General features: G+C 35.2%; 1 protein-coding gene across 1 annotated transcript; it reads right to left on the reverse strand.

Moving 5' to 3' along the window:
* Nucleotides 1-239: 239 nt before the first annotated feature.
* Nucleotides 240-6,307, reverse strand: LOC130745684 (coatomer subunit beta-1-like). The gene is made up of 4 exons (XM_057598047.1): nucleotides 4,047-6,307; nucleotides 3,217-3,729; nucleotides 1,364-1,449; nucleotides 240-775 (listed from the first exon to the last, which is right to left on the reverse strand). Exons 1-4 carry the CDS (start codon nucleotides 6,093-6,095, stop codon nucleotides 571-573), a joined length of 2,853 nt encoding a protein of 950 aa, XP_057454030.1. The 5' UTR covers nucleotides 6,096-6,307; the 3' UTR covers nucleotides 240-570.
* Between the last annotated feature and the right edge of the window lie 16,429 nt (nucleotides 6,308-22,736).

The raw sequence follows: 22,736 nt of genomic DNA on the forward strand, positions 1-22,736 counted from the left end.
CAAGGAACAAACCCCTAACCTATATGATGGGAGACAAGAACTAGAAATTTGAGAATCGTATGTCTTAAGTTCCCAAAGTGATGAAGGATGATAACCTTAAAACCCTAATTATGCAGAATGCCAGAATACTAACAACTAGTGATATTTGAAGGTACTAATTAAGGAGAAACACAAAAAAAGAACGCGGGAAAAGGCAAATCAAAATTACAATTTATTCATGACTGCTATGGAACTAATAATTCACATAAAAACTACCGTTATCATTACGGGCTGCCAGAACAAATAGTCAATGATTGATTCTCATATCAATATACGGTGTCCCAAATTCATGTATAGAAAAATAAAAGATGGGTAATAAGGATTTTTCTTAAGTAACATCCAAGGAAAGAATACAGACAAAAATGGAACCTCAAAAGAGAAAATTAATACTAACGAGTTGGCTGCTACCAAAGCCACAAGAATCTGAAGCAATAATCAAGCTTGAAGTTAGCTGCCACCAGAAGCTGCACAGAGTTGATAAGAAGACATACAAGCAAGGAAGCATAAGAGAAAATGGGGCATTTGCTCCTATCAAGCGGCTCCTTTCTGTTTCAAAGTTATCTTATCCCCAAGACTGAGGGCGATTCCCTGGGTTTTACTTCTTATCCTGATGTATCCACTCAACTTACCATCTGCTTGCTTTTCAATGCTCACATTCACTAAAGCATCTTCCCCAAAGACACTCTTAGCATAAAGGTTTGCAGCTAGGAAACCACAATCCCCTTCCAATGCAGATCTGAAAAGAGAAATGAAAACCAAATTAATCACACGCCTTGGTCTTGGTCAAATCAAGATATAACATCAAATCAAAATGTAACAAAGCACGACATATCAATTACATGAAATGTTAAAATATTAATGAATCCACGATTAGTTTACAATTTGTTACAATGATGTTGTAAGGGAAGTATTTGTCAAAAATAAATCTCATGTCCCTGACAAAGACAAATTAGAATGTTTTACCAATTTGAATAAGCAATGTTAAAATTTGGGTTCATTAAAGATATAGATTGGCAAATAAGTGGCAAAGATGCAGAAAACATCAGCATTGGAAAGCTTATCTAGTCGACATTGACTATTCATGAGTAAATGCCACTGATGAAGATTCAAGAAGATATAAACTTTTTAAGAGTTATTTTTCAAACTCAATTTAAAACATTTAACTTCAAAAAGCACAGAAAAATAAAATCCAGGAAGTAGATGCTCAGGAAAACATGGCGGAGCGCATACAGACACAATAATTACCAGAAAGTGTTGTGTTCAAAAGTGATACAGATAACCTTTCATGAGTGAAATTAGAACCAGGCAGAGTTGGAGAACTTACGGTGGGGTCAGGCATTTCATATTAGTTGACTTGATGATGTGGCTCAGAAAATCCCTCTCATCTTGCAATACTGTATTTACAGCAACCTAAAACATAGTAATGTTAATAAAAGAATCAGACACATCATCAAGTTGTTGTGTTTCTTGCCCAAGTACACATTCATGCTTATGTTATAAGTTATAACTTCCGATGTTGTGTCGATTTTGGTATCATACTTGTATTACTAAGTACTAAGTACATCTAAAAGATTGACATGTTGATATGGGTGCATAGAAGAAGGATTTGGCTTGACTTGAGACAATAAAGAACCATCCTGTATCAACAGAAAGCTGATACTAGCCGATGCAGAAAACTCCAAAATTACAGTGAGTATAGCTCAAATCTGTAATGATTCAATCATTTCTTTGTCGGCATATCCAACTTGGATACTTATTTTTAGCTTCCTAGCTAATTTTCCTGAGCAGCTTCTGAAGCTTCAAATCAAACCATTATAGAAGCCTAAAAGTGATTTTCCTTCATTTTATTACCCATTCCTATTGTTTGATGTTAAGCATAGTTACTAGTTAGCAACTCTGGTTTGTTAACCTTGTTTAGCAGGCATAGTTACTAGTTAGCAACTCAGTGGTTTGTTAACTTTGTTTAGCAGGCTTAGTTACTAGTTAGCAACTCAGTGGTTTGTTAACTTACTTTGCTTAGCAGATAAGTATCATAATTTTGTTTATTTCTTTCAAAGATAATATTTTATCCTATTCTAAATTTAACTTATAGCATATAAGTAAAACTACATTTCAGCAAGTTAGTTTTTAAGAAAATATTTTGTGGTGTTCTTGTAGATACCAGATATTTAAGGGTTCAATATGCTTCAGTATGGCTTGAAAAAATATTGTATTTCATTCTTTGTGACGTTGGGAATGCTTCTCAATTCCTAGTATTTTTTTCATGTATAAAATAGATCAGAGAGGTTCTTTGATATTTGAACATGCCTTGCTAAATCTATGTGTATCCAAATTCCTAAGTTTTAAAATTTTTCCATATCAGCATATCACACTCTGGGATATTATACTTGTAGCTGTAGTCACTCAACAATGGCCATAAGCCAGAGAGAAGACAACATAGGTTAATAACGTTATGGCTGCTATATAAACTAGGAAACTACTAGAAAATTTAGAGCATGATACCTAGCTTTAAATGAAATCAAACCCACCAAGATCTACCTTACCCATTTGAACCCAAAAAGAGATACAGGAGCAACAGACAGTAGTCCTTAACCCATCACAGGCTAACACATAGTTATCAGAATCACGACAGAAAGACCAGCAGCATGCCATAGACTATAATATAACTACTCAACATGTTGATTTTTGAACAATGACTAGATGGAGGATCAAGACTAGAAATTCTAACAAACTACCTAAATCCATCACCACTAGCCTATTCCTAGGGAGGCTTGATCAATAGCCATGTTACCCTATCAGGTACACATTATTACCAAGATAAAACACCAGTGTAAACAAACATACCTTCAACAACATTAACAATAACCATGGAAAAGTATTAAAATGAATAAATCAACGTCAATTATAAAATGCCATTATCTCAACCTTCAAGATAGCATAATCAATGCAAATATTGTAGACAGAATGATGTAAAAAAATATGATAACTTCAAGAGAATAAACTTAGAAATATTAAGTGCTCATTTAAAAAGCTCACCATGACTCTAACGTACCAGAAAGTTTTTTCCCAAAAAATTTCAATGAAAGATGATTCCTAAGAGCAATAAAAGGAAGCACCATAATTTTTTAACCTTTGGTTTAAAAAATGGCAATTGAGAAAATAAAAACAGAGGTATACCTTGTTTTCCCACTCAAACTCAGCCCACATAGTTCTGAAGGCCACATCAGCACAAGATGCAGGAGAGATGTAATCCATGATATCAATATGTATATCATTTAGAACAATAACTGTTCTCTCAAGAACATTAGAAGATGTCTCATAAACTATGTTACCGAATATAACTCCTGTTTCAGTTGAAGAAACCTTGATGTTGGCCTTAATCTGTTTGCTTGATTCTGGAGCTAGAGTATAGTTTTGTGGGCGCTCAACAAGTTTGAGGTCCCCCATGGTTGCTAACTCCAAACACAAATTCTGGAGGGTCTCCTTAGTTCGGTTGATGACCGTAACTTCGAGGACAATGTCATAATGATGCACTGTTACATATGCTTCGGCATAAACAGGATCACTGAATCCAGTGAGCTGAAGTATGCGATTGAGCTTATTTGCATCATCTGAATCCTTTGTAAACTCTCCAGTAGCACGTTTCAGATCATCCTGAACCTCATCTTCAAGCTCAAGTTGGCTCATGCCCTGAAGAATTATAACTTTATAAGCATGCACAGATTGAACATATGAAAAAATTACCAGATGAGCAAGCATATTAACTGAACACAAAACAAATGCTCCTACAAATTAACAGGAATTATACCCAGGTGAAACAACAGCCAGTTTAACAACATGGTTTCAAGCAATGCATAATATATCACAACTAGATATTGCTATAAATAAATGCAAAAAAGTTCAATCATTAACAATGATGGAAGCATGCAAGGTGAACAATTTCAAGGAATATAAAACAATAATTCAGTTATATCCTTCTTAAATAAATATAGCCATCACAGTCATACCTTTCTGCTCTTCAAATGGTAGAAATCAATAAGATCATCAGGCTGTGCATTGGATATTTGAGCCTTTGCTTTAATTTCCTCCGTCTCACGGCGCTGCTTATCAGCAAGCATTTTCACAAAGCTCTCCCTGCAAGATTGCAGCCATATCTTCCTTATCTCATCACCCGTGTTGCACAGCAATCTAATGCAAAGGACAATCCTGTCATGAGAATCACTATCAATTGGATGAGGAAGAACTGAAGACTGGCCCAGCTGCAGCATTGAAACCATGATCAATAAGGCCTGTGAAGTTGCTTTGTTAACTTCAACTTTTGAAGTCTGAACCTCTTCCAACCTCAGAACAAGTTTTGTCAGCGTGCACGCAATTACTGCCCCGAGAAAAAAATCACCTGAAAGAATCAGTGATCTCAAGTTCCCAATAGAAGACAGCGAACCCTGTACGAGGGTAGGTGGTGACATGGCAGTTTCAAGAGCAGCACTTTGGGTAGCATAGGTCCCATCTGCTAGAATTGCAGGCCTCCTAGAGGACACAGTGCCTGAGTTAACCTGCTGTGTGGCTTTTGATGTGTCCTGACCTTCTCCATCTTCGGTGAGAGTATAAAATGGGAGGTCACCAAGACATTGCTTAATAGTGGCAATTCCGCTCTCAACCTCTGAAAGTGACAAGCAATACTCACCAATTATCCACAGAGCACATGAACAAACCCTCGCAGCCCGGATTTGGTAGAAAGTATCCAAGAGCCTGGTGATTATAGAAACACGCAGCTTCGGGTTAGTCTCAATGATCTCACGCACAAACACAACCACATCCATGGCAGAAGCAACATTGGAATCCCCCAAGAAGTCCATCAAGAGATGAACAACAGTACTCGCCACCTCAGGAAACTTAATAGCACAAGTATGAATAGCTTGCACCAGCATCTGCCTATACTCCCCATTCTTCTCATGCTCCCCACTCTGAGTCTTCACAACCTCCTTCTTAAGCATCATAACAACCTCATCAATGTTCCTAGGAGTAATGAGCTCGAGGGCAATATCAATAGTCTTCCTCCTAATATCAGGGTTTGGGGTGGACAGTGCCCTGAGGACATCCATCACCATCTCAACCATGATCTCCCTGTTAGAGCTCTTAAGCTCATTCAGGCGATCAAGCACAATAAGCTTCACATTGTTATCGCTCTGAGAAAGCAAAAGCTGGCAGTAAGTGCTCGCCGCCGCTTTAATCGCGGTCGGAGCCGAAGAAAGCGACACAAGAGTACTAGCACATTCATAAATAACAGCAGCAGAAGGTGCATTCAACAATGATATAATAATCTTAATATACTTCCCTTTCTCACCCTTATTGTTCCTGCAAACCTTCCGAATCAGCTCCAGCACCACCATCTGAAGCTGCTCACCCCAATCAGTGATCCTCTCAATGTTGCTGAGAAGGTAATTGATAGCGCGATCCTGCGCGCATGAAAACAGCATGAGAAACGCGTTGCGCTTGCTGGAAGGGTCCTGCTCGGTGGAGAGAAACTTCTCAACGATCTCCGGCGCGGAATCGAGAAGCTGCTCGCCCTGGGGGAGCTTGTACACAGACATGATAGCGAGGACGGCGTTGCGGCGGACGAAGGGGTGGCGGTGCTCGAGATTGGAGAGAATCGAAGGGATGAGAGGCTCGATGATCTCGGATTCGTTGAGACGGCAGAGGAAGCGGAGGGTGACACCGCGGATGTACTCGTTAGGGTGCTGGAGGTTGTTGCGGAGATTCTGGCAGATGAGGATCATCTCCGGGAGAACCTTGCCGCGGGAATCGGTTTTGTCAATGATCTCGAGGTAGAGAAGGAGGAGCTTCTGCACGGTGTGGTCCTCGGAGGGGAGAACGTAGCGGATTATGGTGATGAAGAGCTGAGGGATGGTTTCGCCGTTGAGGAGGAGCATGATCGCTTTCTTGAGCGCGTCGATCTTGGCTCCGACGTCGTTTCCTTCGAGAGATTCCTTGATCTCGTTGGCTAGTGCCGGCGTTCCCTTGTCGAAGTGCACCACCAAACTGCACGATTTCTCCATTTGTTTCAGATCTGATGAGCAATTGGGGGAGAGAGGGTGTGGAGATTGTAGAATTAGGGATTGGAGATGAAGAACCAGGGAGAACTAAAGAGGAGAAGAGGGTGAAGCAGAATGCAGATCTGGATCTGTGAGATCTCGCTCTCTCTCTCTCGAAAGAGTGTTGTGAGTGATGTGAGAAACTGAGTTGAGAGATTGAAATGAAGAAAGAAACGATTAACATCACCATTTGTGTCGCATTTTCTTCATCAATTTCTTCTTTTTTTTGTTTTTGGGCCTTGCGTCGTTTACTATTTGGATTCTGTGATATGGCCGGCCCAATATTTATTGCAGCATTTAAGATGTTCTTGGTTTATTGGGCCTATGTATGTATGCACTATGCAAAGACTTGAAAAAAATAATATGGGCTACCTTCTATGTTCAGAATTGAATTGAACATAGAAGAGAGAATTGTCAGGGTTTATAAACTATTGACTGGCTACTGAAGAAAAAGTTGTCTGCTAGGATTTGAACAAACACAACCAGCGGCCACCCCCTTTGGGGGTTTCTCCTCCTCTATGGAGGTCTCTCATGCTCTAGGTAGGTAGTTTTCTCCCACAATAGGTGGGTTCTCTTCCACAGTAGGTGGATATGCTACCCAATAAGTGGGTTTTTCCTTTTTCCTTTAGTTTCCCCTGTTTTGTTGCTACCTCTTGTCCCCTCCGCCCACCTCCTCCCACCAGCCGCCGCCGTCGTCACCGTGCTGCAGGTTGTGCCTCCACCGTCTCACCCGCGCCTCCACCACGGCATACGCCTCGCCCGCTTCCTCCGCCTCTGCCATATACGTGCTCAGTTGCTGGTTCTGCTCTGAAGACCTATAGCAGCCACCTCTGTCTCTTCAAAGGCTTCTTCGCTGCTCCCTCCGGTGCCACGACCATGACTTCTACCCCATCCTTCAACTATGGCTTCCATTGTTCAAGACGGTACCTCTTAGCCTCATTTATTGTTCTTCCAGATCTGGTCTGTTGCGGTTTGTTTTCCCTCTAAAAGAGGTGTTGAGCACCTATGTTGAGGATGGCCTTGTAGCAAAATTGCTGACGGCAGAGCCGGCAATGTAGAAGAAGTGACCTCTAAAGTTTTTCAATATCAATTCTTCACTTCCGTTTGCAGCAGATCTTCTTTGGTTTGAGCTTTGGAGCCTTAGTTGTTCCCCTCCGTCACTGTTCTGCCACCTCTGTTGGCTAGGGTTTGGAGTCCCTGAAGCTAGGGTTTGTTTGGCCCAGTTTTCTTGGGTTGAGTACTATGGGCCTGATCTTTGGGCTTGTACTTGCAAGAGTTCCCTTAAATCTCACTTAGTTCTAACTCAGTTTAGATGTTTCTAAGTAGTCAAATGCTTAAGTGTTAATGAACTGTTGTAAGTTTTTGGGCTTATGACCCAATTCTCTTCATTCAATATGTATGGCGTATTATGATCAGTTGTAAGTGTCGTTGGGCTACCTTTGGGTATTGAATGAATTTGAACCTTCGACCAAAAAAAAGAAGAGAGAATTGAATTGAATTGCTTATATAAATTGATTATTTCGTCGCACTTTCGAGCTTCCTTCTCTGCTAGGGCACACCATCCTTGAGCAGCGCCGCCACCCCCCTTTGGGGGGCTCCTCCTCCTCTAGCGAGGCCCTTTTTCTGCTTGGTAGAAGATGTTCTCCCACATTAGGTGGGTTCCTTCCACATTAGGTGGATTCCTTCCACATTAGGTGGATTTATACCCAAATAAGTGGATTTTTTTTTTCTTGTTTTCTTAGTCTAGGTTCCCCCTTTTCTTGGCCTCCACCGCCACCCTTGTCTCCATCTTGGCCATTCACACCGCCTCCACCTTCCACTGGAAGTTCATCTTCTGATCCGACCTTGAATCGGTAAATCTAAAGGAAGCCAAGTCTCCAGGTGAAGTTTCCACACTCTAGAAGCACGATCCAGGTTCCAGAAGCATGATCCAGTCGTTTCTCTGCTTCCCAAGCCGAGACCAACCACTTATGCGCTTCTTTCTGTCGGTGTTCATGGTTGGAGGGGGTAACCTTTGTTTGGCTCTGGTTTGGGGTGTTATTGGGGTTGGATCCTTTGGTCCAATGTTTGTGATTGCAGATCTGGTTTCCACAGCGTCGCCTCTACGACTTACACCAGCATCCTCCAGCCTTCAACTGTGGCGTTCCTCCAAGAGCTCAGCTCCTCTCACCTGGTCTTTACTGGTCCTCTGTTTTAGTGGTGTTGGGCACCTTTGTTGAAGACAACCTTGTTGCAGAGATGTTTCTCTGCAGACAGCAGAGTCGTCAAGCTTCAAAAGAAGCGACGCTTAAATTTTCAAAGATCATGTTTTCGCTTTTGTTATTTGCAGCAGATCACGGGTTGGAGAGGTTTTTGAGCCGCCGTCGTTCCCCCTCCACCACCGTTCTGCCGCTTCTTCCATGTGGTTGGCTAGGGTTTGGCTGACCCATTTTCTCATGGGCTTAGTGTCATGGGCCTAAATCCTCTTGGGCCTTTTGCAAGTAGTTTATGTTTAATCTCCCTTAGTCTAACTCTGGTTAGGTGTATTAAGGAGTCGCAAGCTCAATTGAATTTTAACTATCTTGTAAGTTATCTTTGGGCTATGACCTAAATTTCCTCATTTGATGAATGATCTGTTGTAAGCGTCGTTAGGCAATCAATGTTGAATGAAATTTGAACCTTTGACCAAAAAAAAAATTGCTACTCCTTCTATCCCTATTTTTTGTAAACATTCTACCCTGTTGAGAGTTTTTTTTAATCTCTAAATAATATTAAGGGAATTGTTATTGTTACTACTCCTGTATCTATTCACTTCACCTTTAAAAATGTAAAATTCAAAAAGATTTTTAAATAATTTTTTACTTGCACTGTCAGAGTGCGTTAGGTTCGCACTTTGTAAGTGAGATTGTAACGCATTTTAAACAATGAAAGTGACGCACCGACCAATTTAACTGTAACTACCACAAATAGTGAAACTCTCAATTTCCATCTAGTATCAATTGATTTCTTTGAGGATGATAACCCCGATGCGTGAACATTCGACGTGGTCTCACGTATAGATGTTTACAATGGGCTCTTTGAGATTGTGACTATGAGATCCGAAGGACAAATTTTTCATGACTTCCACGTAAGTGAAGTTGGTTTTAATCTCCCAACACCAAGCATAGTTCGTGATGAAGGGTTGGACGTTGACACTGTGGACATGGTGCGTTCGTCTTTGGGAGAAGAAGTTGAGGAAGAAGATCCTAAGGAATTTGTACCTATGGAAGTAGAGATAAAGGCAATGGTGCAATGATAAGTGTCATATTTACCTAGTTTTGATGTGCAATTTAGACACTTATCTTTGTGATTAATGAGTTAAATTTGACAACTTCACCCTCTTTTGATTAGAACTTCTTAATATGTGAAATTTAGTTAGAATATGCACAAGCATTGATTCTAATCTAAAAAAGTGTTGTAGGATTGAAGATGGAAGAAAATGCAAAGCTTTGAGTAGGAAATGCAAATTTGAAGTTCCTGTGTGCCGGGCACTCCTCAGAGAGTGCCGGGCGCTCCTGGCGGTCAAGGAAACCTGACTTTGAAGAAAGCAGAGTGCTGGGCGCTCCTCAGAGGTCGCCGGGCACTCTGTCTGACGAATTTCCTATTTAAAGCCCCCTCTTTAGAAATCTAGGGAGGGATTTTGGACCAAAACTGAAACCCATCACTTAGGGAAAGATAGAACTCGAAGGAGAGCATCAAGGGAAATATAGGAGACTAGAGAGAAGGCTTTGGAGCCGATTTCATCGCCGGGGAACCGTCACGTATTCGGTTTTTCATCGTTCTTATTCTCTTTTATGATTGTAAAACTATCCATGGAAATGGATAGCTAATTTCTCATTTGTTGGGATTAGAACTAGTTGCTTTGATGCTCATGTAATCTATTTGATTTCCTTTCATGCAAATTTCATGTTTCTATGCTAAAAAATTAATGGTTTTCTCTTTTACTTCATGTTATATCTTAGGTTGATCCCCTTGGGTATTTTGATTGATTCAAACTTGTGTAGGGAACTCACATGATCTTGAGTCTGAACTAGAGTTAATCATATGTTTCTTTTCCATGATTCAATGATTTTTACCTTGTGTTTCATGCTTGTTTTGGATTGTCTATTCAAACATCCATGCTTAATGCTACTCACTATTGTTAATCGATCAAGGGATTGAAGGTTAATATAGTTGAGTTGATAATCTTCTACGCCGGGGGACTGGGTAGTAAGATAAGAAATGGTGGGAGGAATCAATTGCATAGAACGATATTTGTATGTGAATCAATAGAATACATAGAGGTCAAACAACGAAACTCTAATCCCAGCAAAAATATCTACCTTGGTGAATCCAACTCTTTTTATCTTCTTGATTTATGTTTTTATGTTCTTAAACAAACAATCAATCTCTTTGTAAACCATTATTTGAGTTTGTTAGCTATTGAACGGCATAAGTATTACACCTCCCTGTGGATACGACAAAACCCTTTACTATACTACAATTGAGTCTTGAGAGATTCAAACGTAGAGTGGTAAAAAAATCTTTCATCATGCAACAGTTGGAGGCAAAGATCGATGTAGTTCGAGACGAGATAATCGGAATTGTGAACGATTCTTTACTTGGTTGACTGTAGTTCGTTGGCTTGACTCTTGAGTTTGTTTATCACGTTTTTTACGGGCACATAATTGCTTCGAATTATTTTATTTTGAATTTTTGAATATTACGCTATCTATATATATATATATATATTGCATATGCTAAGTTATTTAAATTGAATTTTGAAATGGTTTTATCAAGCGAGGCCTTATTTAAACGTGTTTGATCTTGGGTGAGGAACTCTTGTAACTGTTCTGGCTAGGAAAAAGAAATAGAAATGAAACCACAACATATATAACTAGAAAGAGATCGTGGCTTCAAAAGAAAAGGGAAAGGAGAATAGGACAACACAACACGAGCTCACATCCCAATATGGGCACCTCTAGAATTTTCACCTTGGGTTAAGATCTGCGTGTGAGGTATACAACACAACTATCATGCCGCATTTGCACCTGAGCCTAACCTGGCCTCTAATTGAAGAAAATGGGCATTTGGAAAACGATAGGTGCTTCATTGTTCCTCTACTATGCTTGCTCGGCTTTGCCTTACCTCTTATGTGTTGTCTCCTCCTCTTGCTTCGCCTTTCGTCTCTATTGCCTTCAATTTCACTAGTTCATGGATTTGGGGAAACCAACCCCATTTTGGAGGAAATCTAAAATTTTAATGGGTTGGGTTCTGCCCATTCCAATAATTAATCAATTTTTTTGAAAAAAATAAACACGTGGAAAAATACATACATGTTAGCATGTGACCTACTTGTTGGCTGGCCAACTTAGCTACTCACTCGGTAAAGGGGCGAAAATCAATAAGTTTTACAAGTTAAAGGATGAAGACTCACAAAATTTTAGTTGAAGGATGAAAATCAAAATATGGTTTTAGTTGAAGACGAAAATTATATTTAAGTATTTAACCATTATTATTATAATCTTTGGAAAAAAAACCATTATTATTATTTAATTTTTTTTTCAACAACGGTAGCTGCACATGTTACTCCATTTGTTATGATCTGCATTATTATAATCCCTCCTCGGATCTATCACACTAAAGTTTCAAAAGCCATGATTGCATATAAGATGTGATTTGATTCAAAATTATGTTTTAAAAAGAGACCTTATATCTTTGTAGTCACAGCAACAATTTTATTCTTTTTGTTTTTGAAAAAATAACAGATGAATAGGAGATACCAGGGAACAAAATTAAAGTTTTGTCATAGCTGACTAAGTTAAATCTGTATAGCTTCCAATTTACTCTTTGAATCCGTTTAATCAATGCATATAAAAAATTGTCTTCAAATAATAGCTTAAGTAGTAAGAATTATGTGACATATGAGTTTGGTAGAAAGGTCTAAGGATCAATTCCTGAAAAGTGCAATTTATCTTTTCAATATACTAAAAATTAAAGCTCGGGCATAGCTGAACAAAATTCTCTAATGTTTTCTTAGTAAATAAATTTAATAATCCACATCTAAATGGGCGTACGGTCACTCACCATAGAATGATAGTTTTTTTTTTTTGAACGTAGAATGATAGAAAAATTAGCATAATTCTAATGTTTTCTCTAATATTTTTTTTATTAAAATGACTCACGATCGAAAAGCAATATCAACCTGCTCCATCTAGAAAGCTTAGCCACATCTCCACCCGTTAGATTGCTGAATATGATCTTCCATGAAAATGGCCAAACATATCGTGCCAATTGCTCACCCACTTAAAAATGAGAACATATCTTATGTTTTATGTTTGGATATCGGCAAAAAAATTAACAGATCTAAGCACACACGCTTAGGATAGAAAAATTAGCATAGCTCTTGCTGTGCATTAGAATGGAAGGTATTTCATGTTGCACTCACTCTAATAAGAAACTCCCATGTACAAGCTTAAATATTTTATATGGCAAAGTCTAATATGTAGGCTGCAACACCTGAAAAAGCGTTGCATGGTATACCACTTAATAGTAGGGTTATTCAACACGAACTTCGTTACTTATCTTTCAAGCTCAAAATATAATTAAGTTTCGTACGTTATTATAAATGGTTTTTTTTATTTAGGATTAATTTGATATTATTTTGATATATTAGAGAATATCAAGTGGAGACTCAAAGAAGTCTTACATTGGCTGGACTAGTTAGTGTACAAGTGTATATATAATCAAGAACACACATACTAATTGTCTTAAACCTAAGGTTTTGGGGTGGTGTGCGGTTGTAACTTAATTATAATTTAAACGTGGTATCATGAGCTGGAATTTATAAAAGATGCATATACAGTATAAGGTCTATGAGGCTCAAGAACAGAAGTACTGTAACACCTAATGACGCGCGTTACTTCCCGATGGAGTACAAGCCTAAACAAAGTAAGTCATAAGGCCTCTAAAACTCGAACGAACAAGTACAAGCCTAGACAAGAAGAAAAATGAAGTCTCACTTGAAGGGGGTATTAGAGAATATCAAGTGGAGAGTCAAAGAAGTCTCACATTAGCTAGATTAGCTAGTATACAAATGTATACTCCATTCGTTTAATTTCTTTCTAAATTTCGTTTTAGCATAAAGCTATCCAACCAAGATAGTGGATTGTTAGAGTTTTTTCCCATTCTACCCTCTCACATCTCTGTCATAAAGCCATAAAACTCTCCAACCAAGATAGTGGACTGTTCGTTTTTTTCCACCTCTCATATCATTAAACCATTTACCACTCTCTCCCCATCATAAAGTTAAAAAGCTCTTCATAGTTATTGAGAAAGGAGAATTTTAGTCCCGTTTGGAAGAGCTTCTTTAAGCTTATCTAATAGCATAAGCGCTTATGTTAGTGTTTAAGAGCTTATGCAAACAGCTTATGGTTGACCATAAGCTGTTTTGAACTTATTTTCATAAGCTATTCAGGATAACTTATGAAAAAAGAGCTTATGCTTATATATAGTTTATTTTCAATTTATTTCAATATAAAATTTAAAATAGCTTATGAATAAGCGCTTATGTCATAATCGCTTATGACCGTAAGCGCTTAAATAAGTTGTTTTCCCAAACGCGAAAATGTGAAGTTGAGTTATTGAAAAAGTAAGGGTATAATTGACAAATTGTAACCTTAAAACATCAAATGACAGCTAAATAGGAATAAAAAAATTCTTCTAAAATGACACTTAAAAAGAAACGGAGGGAGTATATAATAAAGAACGCATCCATTACCTTAAGCCTAAGATTTTTGAACTGGTGTGTGGTTCTAACTTATAATTCTCACGAAATGTCTTTTAATAATTATTTCTTACTACAAAATGATTCATTGATCGAAAGATAATAAAATATATTTTTTGTGGTATATGTGGGATTTCATTTTTTTCAAAGTTTTTCATAGTTAGAAATCGGAATATTACTATGACTATGTTTGACATTTCTAACTGATAAGCTAGGTGAAAGCTGAAAACTTATAAGTTAGCTGAAAGTTGAAAAGCTACTTGATTGTAAAAAAATGTTTGATAAAACTAGCTGAAACTGTAAAATGACATAAGAATGCATAATTGTATAAATCTTCTTTGCATTCAACATTACTTTATTTACACATCAATCCATATATGATATTAAAATAATTACCACTTTAAATATTTAAATTTAGTTTAAAATATTTATCATCTCAGAAATATAATTAATTTTTAATTTATTTTCTTTTTTATATTTTAATTAATAAAGTAAGTTTATATTTCTCCAAAATTAACAAAATATTTTTTTAATTTTATATTAACAATTGAGTAGTAATTATGTAACAATAAAAATAATTAGAGTTTATTGTATTTATAATATAGAAAAGGTAATGATATAATTTTATTAAAATAATAAGATAAAATTAAGAATAAATTTAATAAGCTTTAAGCTATAAGCTACCTCGGATAGCTTATAGCATAAAACTTTAAGCTATTGAAATAAGCTCTTTTATCAAACACTTTTAAAAAACTTTTAAATTAGTCAAATAAGTTTTAAGCTAGCTGAAATGACATGTCATGTGTTTTTTTTAATTGAGAGGGTCCAGCTGATGGATGAGGTATGACCGTATGAGTGTTGGTGAATCGTATTTAGAATCTATTATTCTCTCATTTTCATTTGATTTTCACTTTACTATTTATTTCTTATTTTTCAATTATATTATTGATCACATTTTATATTTTCTCCTTTTTTTTCCCTTCTTAGATATCCCTCTCTTATTTCCATTCTATTTACACTTTATATGGTGTGCGAAGAAAACTTTACTCTTATCCTCTATATATTTTAAAGGTTTAATAACATTTTTGTCCTTCGCTTATCACGATTTACAGTTCTGGTCCCTCAAGGTATTTATTAGCTTACAACGTCCCCATGTCTACTATCTGTTGTAGTTTTAGTTTTTCGTCAACTTTCATTCAATATTAAATAGTTTTTAATTAAAGAATCAATTAAAAATAAGGCTTGAAGAATAGTTTTGTGTTTTCTGATTAACAATTTTATGGTTTTTGATTTATTTTTAATTGATTTTTTAATCAAAAGTCGTTAAATATTGAGTGGAAGTTGTTGAAAAACCAAAACCGCAACGATTAGTAAACGTGATGAACGTTGTAGGCTAATGAATTTCATGAGGAACCAGAACTGCCAAATGTTGATAAGTGAGGGACCAAAATGTTATTAAGCCTATTTTAAAAAAAAAAACTCTATATGAATCGGACTTTTGAAACAATAAGCATGTATCAATGATACAATTAGCCGATAATTTAGCGGGTAGGTTTGAGATTGAGGCGGATTAGTCCGATGTCCAAATCCTCTTTTTCAATTTGATCATATGAATGTATAAATGGGTATACTTTTATAAAGATGGTCATTTTTTAATTCCATGAGAAAAGTTGTGATGACTTGTTAGACGTGGACATGTACCTAATTCTGACCGTTGAAAAATTAACAACTATGATATACTAACAACTCCCTTGCTCTAAGTAAGGTACAAATCATATTTAAAAAGTTATCAAATAATATATCATAATTTATTATCCTCAAAGTAAAATAATAACTGATTTACTGAGAAGTGTGATTCAAAGTGACGTGATGTAAGTAAAATACATTTTGCCTTATAAAAATATTGTAAATTCTCTTACTCTCTTAGCATCATTTGCCTCATTTTCTTTCTTACCCCTCAAATCATTTTTTTAGAGAAAGACAATTAACTTTTATATGGTATGACTTGTCACATTCGAAACAAGTGAAATTATTTCAAGAGTTAAATTGAGTGAGTTAATTTCTTTGAATTGTTCATCCTTGATAACTTTTCAAACTTCTGTACAAGTAAAGTAATTAATGTAAATTCTCATCATCAGCTCATCTTAAGAGTCTTCTCTTTGTGAGCCATCACAAATTTCAACTCTTGCCTTGAGTGAAATGGTCAATATTTTCTTGTCATGTACTTCACTTTCTTCTAATCAACTCAATTTAACGGCCTGGGGTACTGAACGGAAGTACGGAATCCTGCTCATACATGGCAAGTTGATATAAGCACGGACTTGCAAGTTGATATAAGCAGAGACAAGAGTTATTACTTGCTGCATTCATAATTAACACTATGCATGGACATTTATCATTATCAAGATGAAAATTCAGCGTGGTGCATGCTAATTATCAAGAGTTATTACTTGCTGCATTCATACTTGCTGCTTCTCTTACTACTTGTTCTTCTTTTCTTTGTATTGGCCGAGTTGAAGTACCACTTGTATTTTATTTTAATATATATATATATATTTTTTATTATTTATAAAAAAAACACACAAGTAATTTCCTTAGACTACTAATAACACGCTCTTTTCAAAACACTGCTCAACATATTATTGTTCAAGAAGTGAGACAAATGTGTAAGGTTTTTTAAGAATATATAAATCAATCATATAAAATGTAAGTGTTTTGAAAAGAATGTTTAACTAAAATTTTTGTTGTTCAAAGAATAACGTCTAGATAAGATTGACTGAAAATACATGCTACTTTCCCAACTACCAATAGTAGATAGGACTAATATTGTTTTCTAGAGGTGGCAGCAAGGGACTTAACCGAGGCTTCCCCTAGTTCCAGAAAAGGTGATCAGCTATCATGATATTTTACCCTTTATTTTTCTTTTTCCAATGGATTGTGTTTACCAAAAGTTTAATACCCTTACGACCCTAAACTAATAAAATGCTGGTTGGGTTTCATTTTATAATTTAAAACTCATCCATTTGCACACAATTTTTTATAGACATTCAATCGATATACATGTTAATGGTGGTCTTTAATCTCAAAAATATTTGCGGCGGTTAAAAGATATCGTTTGAATATCAATATATATATATATATATGTAAAGCTCACTTGAGCTATAAGTATTAAATGCATTAAACAATTAAGTTAAAAAAATTAAATTTCTATTTAACTTTCAATATAATGTAACTTTTGAAACATCTCAATCTTTTTGTTTTTTGACTTTACACATGCCAATATGATGTAACCTTTGAATTAAATTATAATTTTTTTATTAAATACATTAAATATAAAGATTGAAAACCGAAAGAAATTAACTAAAGAGTATTTAGCTACATATACTAAATAATACAAATATTTCTTTATTTCAGGAAAAAAATCATCAAGTATAAAAAAAATACATTAAATCATACGACAATACTATATATTAAATAGTAAAAATAGAAAATAATAAAAACTCACGTTTGTGTTAATTGTATTATCGATTAATTATAAATTTCAGGTACTTATAAGAAAATAGTTTATCCAATATTAATTAAAAAAATTTAGAATATTAATTATCAATCATAAATTGAAGGAGAGAAAATTAATATAAAACTAAGTAATATTTTGATATACAAAAATATTGAGAGTTAAAATTAATTATAATAAAATAATATTTATTAAAAATAATTAAGAAAAAGTAGTCTTTAAATAAAAAGTGGCACTCTATCAGTATTTACCATTAACTATAATGTGTGTGTATTCGTTGAAAAAAATCTTAAAATATAATTTTTGATTTCTTGAGAAAGAATAACATAGTGAAATAACTATGACCAAAGTTGAATAAATATAAGTCTAATAAATAATTCTTTACACTAAAAAATCATTTCTTATTATAAAAAGTTAAAATTACTTTATTGTGGCTATAAAGTGTAAAAAAATGTCATTATAACTTATTTATGATATTAAAAACTTATTACTTGAATATATTTCAAATTCACATAATGAATTTCTATATTTTTAAATGAATAAAATATTAAGACTACTTCAATACTAATTATTTAATATCAATTACTAGAGTCTAGAGAGAAATGCACGCGTGTTTAATAACAAAGTTATTTCTCTTGAACATATATGAGACTATTGCTTGGTTTGTGTGTTTTGGTGGGTCAAGGTGAAGTGGAATGATTGTCGATATGATTTGGAACAGTTTGCTAGAGGCTTTGAGCGTATTGAATGGCCATGAAAACAAAAGATGCCACGAACAATGTATTGGGAGTCACCGTCAGCCACTGTTTTGAAGGTTAATGTGGATGGGGCGTCTAAAGGTAACCCAGTGGTGAGTGGTATTGGCATTGTTTTGAGGAATCAAGAAGGGGAGGTTTCAGGTTACTTTGCAAAAGGAACTAAAATGTTGTGGGCTTTTGACGAAGGTTCAAGTAGTGTTACATGCTTTGTTATTTTTCCAGCAATTTAAATTTTCAAATGTGGTGGTTGAGAGTGATTCCTCCTTAGGGTTGGATGAGTGTCTAGGGGAGATAGGAGGTCAAGGAAATTGGAACATGTATTTAATCATATGGATCATTAGATGTCTATAATTCAGTGTGTTGGTGTGGTGCATGTATTGCGTCACGTTGACAAACTTTTTGGCAAATCAAGGGTGTGGTAGGGAAGAACAGATATGGGTATGTTGTGATCAAATGCAATTATCTAAATGAGAAGGTTGTTCTCATTTTTATTGTGTTTCAATACAGTTTTCTTTTTAAAAACATATCAATTATTAAATTTGAGTAAACTCGAATTCTATTCAATGAAATCTCTTATCTCCATTATTATTTAATTTATTAATTTTATGATTACACATATTTGAATATTTATATATTTATTAAAACTATAATAATCATATATAATTTTTTAAAAATTATAAATAAACCCGTGCAACGCACGGGTATAATTTCTAGTATAAAGTATTGTACGCTTGATTATTATTTTTTATTAATTATAACTTTTGTAGAAAATGTGCAAGTGGTGCTAATTTTCTTTAATAAAAAATGGTGTTATGAATCTATCGCAGGAGGTTTAATCTGAGCATATGTGCGTGCGAATGAAATCCCAATTTTAGAAAAAACTCATAACCCTAGAAATCTAAGATACGCGCAGGGAGAAAGATCGAATGAAATTAGAGAGAGAAGAAGCATAATGAGAGTCAAAGAATGAGAGAACATTAGAAATGATAGTGAAATTTCGGGTGAGAGTGTTGGGTCCAGGTGGGCCAGCATCCTGCCTGCTAGGTAGCGTTCGAAACGGTGCGCTGTCTGCTACGCTAAAAGGAAATACGTTGCGCCCTCACTAACACCAATTGATTTTGGCGTAGTGGTAAGCGCGTGATCCTTCAATTGGTATCAGAGCGCAAGTTCTGATTACCACACCTAACAGTGTTCAGTATATCCAGACCAGTGTGAAAAACTCATGGATTCCACCACTACTACAAGCAAATATCAATACAGTGCAAGACCACCTATCTTTGATGGTCAGAGATTTGGTTACTGGAAAGACATAATCGAAAGCTTCTTTCTTGGCTTTGATCCTGATCTCTGGGATTTTGTTGTTAATGGCTACACCCCTCCTGTTGATGAACATGGTGTAAAGATCCCAAGGGAGAAGATGAGTAAAGATCAAAAGAAGGAGTTCAGAGATCATCACAGATCAAGAACTATTCTGCAAAGTGCCATCTCATATGAAGAATATGAGAAAATTACTGATCGTGGTCCAAAATTTAAAATTTGTGAGAAAAACATTTTTTATTATTTTAAAATTGAGGGTCGACTTATAGTGATGTTGACTGGTCACTCCTTTCTGATTTCCATGTGCATGGAGTCCTTATTGCTAACATTAGATATTTGTTGGCTCGACATTGGGAGGCCAAGTTGTTAATTCGTTGAGGGATCAATAGGAATCCGTCTACAGACTTTCAAGACAATGACTTTGTTCTTATTCAGGATCCTCCAACTGATCTAGTCCCTTTAGGGAATGATTTTCCCAGAGCGTAGTTGCCTCGGGTATTTTTTGTTTTGTTTTATATTTTTCTTTCTTTTTCCTCTTGTAAAAAAAACTTATATAAATAAAAATAATATTTTTTGTAATTTTATTTATATTTTAATATTTAATTAAATTAAATTTGAGTTAAGGAGAAAATTTTGTTGACATCTTTTGGTTGATAATGACTTGTTAGAAATGGTGGGATGAAACATATATTTTAGATAAAAATGAAGATGAGTGTTATTCGACAAACCTTGAAGAGTGTGAATGTATTTTACTCAATACACTACTTAAAATAAAAATAAAAATCTTGTGCAAGCAAGCAATTGCCCCCATAACTCTTACCGTGAATCCACCCCTAGGTAGGGTAGAAATAGGTTGAGTTGGACTCTGTTCTCCATAAATAAGTCATATAGTTGCTTTACTTATCATAGAAGTTTTTCCAGGCTCGTAGAGTATTCTTGAAATCCTATTTGACTTGTTAGGTTATTTAAATGCATGTTCCATAATTAAAAAATTAAGGACACGTTTGGTGGTTAGGATTTGACAAAAGCATGATAGGATAAAGAGATGGATAAGAGCAGAATAATATAAGAATATGATAGACTCTTATCTTATGTTGTGTGTTGAGGTGAACTTGATAATGACAGGATGTATTATAAATAATGAGAAATTAATGAAAATTTTAATGGAATAAATTTAAATTTAAATTATGTAAATTTAAAAAATTAATTAGTCTCTTCAATTCATTTTTTCATGTTTATATATGATTTTATGTTTTCAAAATTAAAGAAAATTAAATTAAACTTGATTAATTAGTCTATTTCAATTAAAGTTATGTAGATCACTAATTGATGTTGACTTGATAGTATCAAGTGATAAATAATAAATTAAAAATATTAATTATCAATTGATAGTGATAGAATTAATATATTATTATTTATATTTTTAAATTTATTAATTAATATATTATAATTTTTATAAATTATAAGTATTGAAATAATTTAATTTAGAATAAAAGTGAAAACGCAATAAAAATTAGTCATTCCATTATGTCAGGATGAATTCTAATGTTTCCTTTATGATAAGTTTTACACATGATGAATATGATGGGATAAGAGACACGATTGTCTTATCTTATCCCACTCACGCAAACAAATTGCAAGAGGATATGATTATATTATCCTATCATGTGTTTGATAATGTCCACCAAACAAGCCTTAAGTAGACCAACAAATCTATGAGTAAATATGCCTACAAGCTTATAAACTAATGAACTAAAATACATTAAAACAAAATTATTTGTGAATAAAGCTAGCATGATTATATATACGTTAATAGATAGCATGGAAAAATACAGGGTTGTATCGAACTTTTTAAGACCTGAAAACGTATTAAAATTTATACCTCGTAGTGAGGAATAGGTTATAGTTCACTTTAAGTAAGTTTATATGTTTAAATCATTATATAAGTCAACATCTTTAAATTTATAAATAAATCAATGAGTATATAATTTCAAGAAATTATAATAAAAATTTAATTTAGTAATAAAAAATTGTATTTATTTAAATAGACTAATTTGTTAGATGTTTGAAAGACTTTTTGAATTGTCTGTGCCGTTTTAACTAAATAACCTTTTAAAAACATTGACTTTACCTATTTATTATTTCCTCCATTTAAAATTATATATTGTTTTAGCTTTTGCTTTATTTTTCAAAATATATGTTGTCTTACAAATTAAAAACATTTATCTCGTTTTGTTTTATCTATACCCTAATTTAATATTAGGGTTAATCATCTAATAGGTCTCTGTCTTTGTCTCGCCGTCTGAAATTAGTCCCTCCCCAGAAAATTTATAAATCTAGGTCCTCTCGTTTGCAATTTGTGTGGAGCAGGTCCTCGCCGGAGCCTGGAGCTCCGGCGAGTGATGACTTGGAACGCTGACCGGATTAAATTTGCTTACATGGAAAATAACAAATTTACACATCAGCAAAATAAATTAATTAATCAAGCTGATTTGGGTTTTTTATTTTCTTCCAATTAAAATTAACAAAAAAATGTTTAATTAATGAAAACTTAATTAAAATACTCATGTTTATACTCCAATTAAAACTCAGAAACCAAATTAATCAATCCTTCATCTTTCATCTTCATCCCCTTAATCAACCTTTCATCTTCACAAACCCAGCCAAGCCACCACCAACCAGAAACCCAACCCCACCTCCAGAAAGCTCAACAACCTAGCAACCCCACCCATACCCAGCCACCAAGCCACCACGACCCAAACTCAGCCACCGAGCAACCACCACCCAGAAACCCACCCCCACCTCCAGCAAGTTCAACAATCCAGCAACCATTTTCTTCCCTCGACCCCAAGTTCAACAACCCACCCACCACACCAGCATTAAATCACATGAACCTTGACCCCAATAGGATAGTGGGGAAGACATCCCACGCTATAGCAGAAACGAAAAAGAGAGAGAGATGGGAGAGGGAGAGAGCACAGTGGAACCAGAACCAGAAGCAACTGAGACATCAACAACAACATCAACATCAACGACAACATCATCATCAACAACAACATGGAACCTTGGACAACATACCTAGATACTGAACTTGTCGGAGAACCTCATCAATGGGGAACTTAACACAAAGATTGAAGCTGCAAGAGAAATCAGAAGACTCATTCGCAAATCTTCATCTCCCAAGACCCGCTTCAAGCTCACTGCCGCTGGTGTCATTCAACCCCTCGTCTTCA

Source organism: Lotus japonicus, chromosome 3 (assembly GCF_012489685.1).
Source record: "Lotus japonicus ecotype B-129 chromosome 3, LjGifu_v1.2".
Lineage (NCBI taxonomy): Eukaryota > Viridiplantae > Streptophyta > Magnoliopsida > Fabales > Fabaceae > Lotus > Lotus japonicus.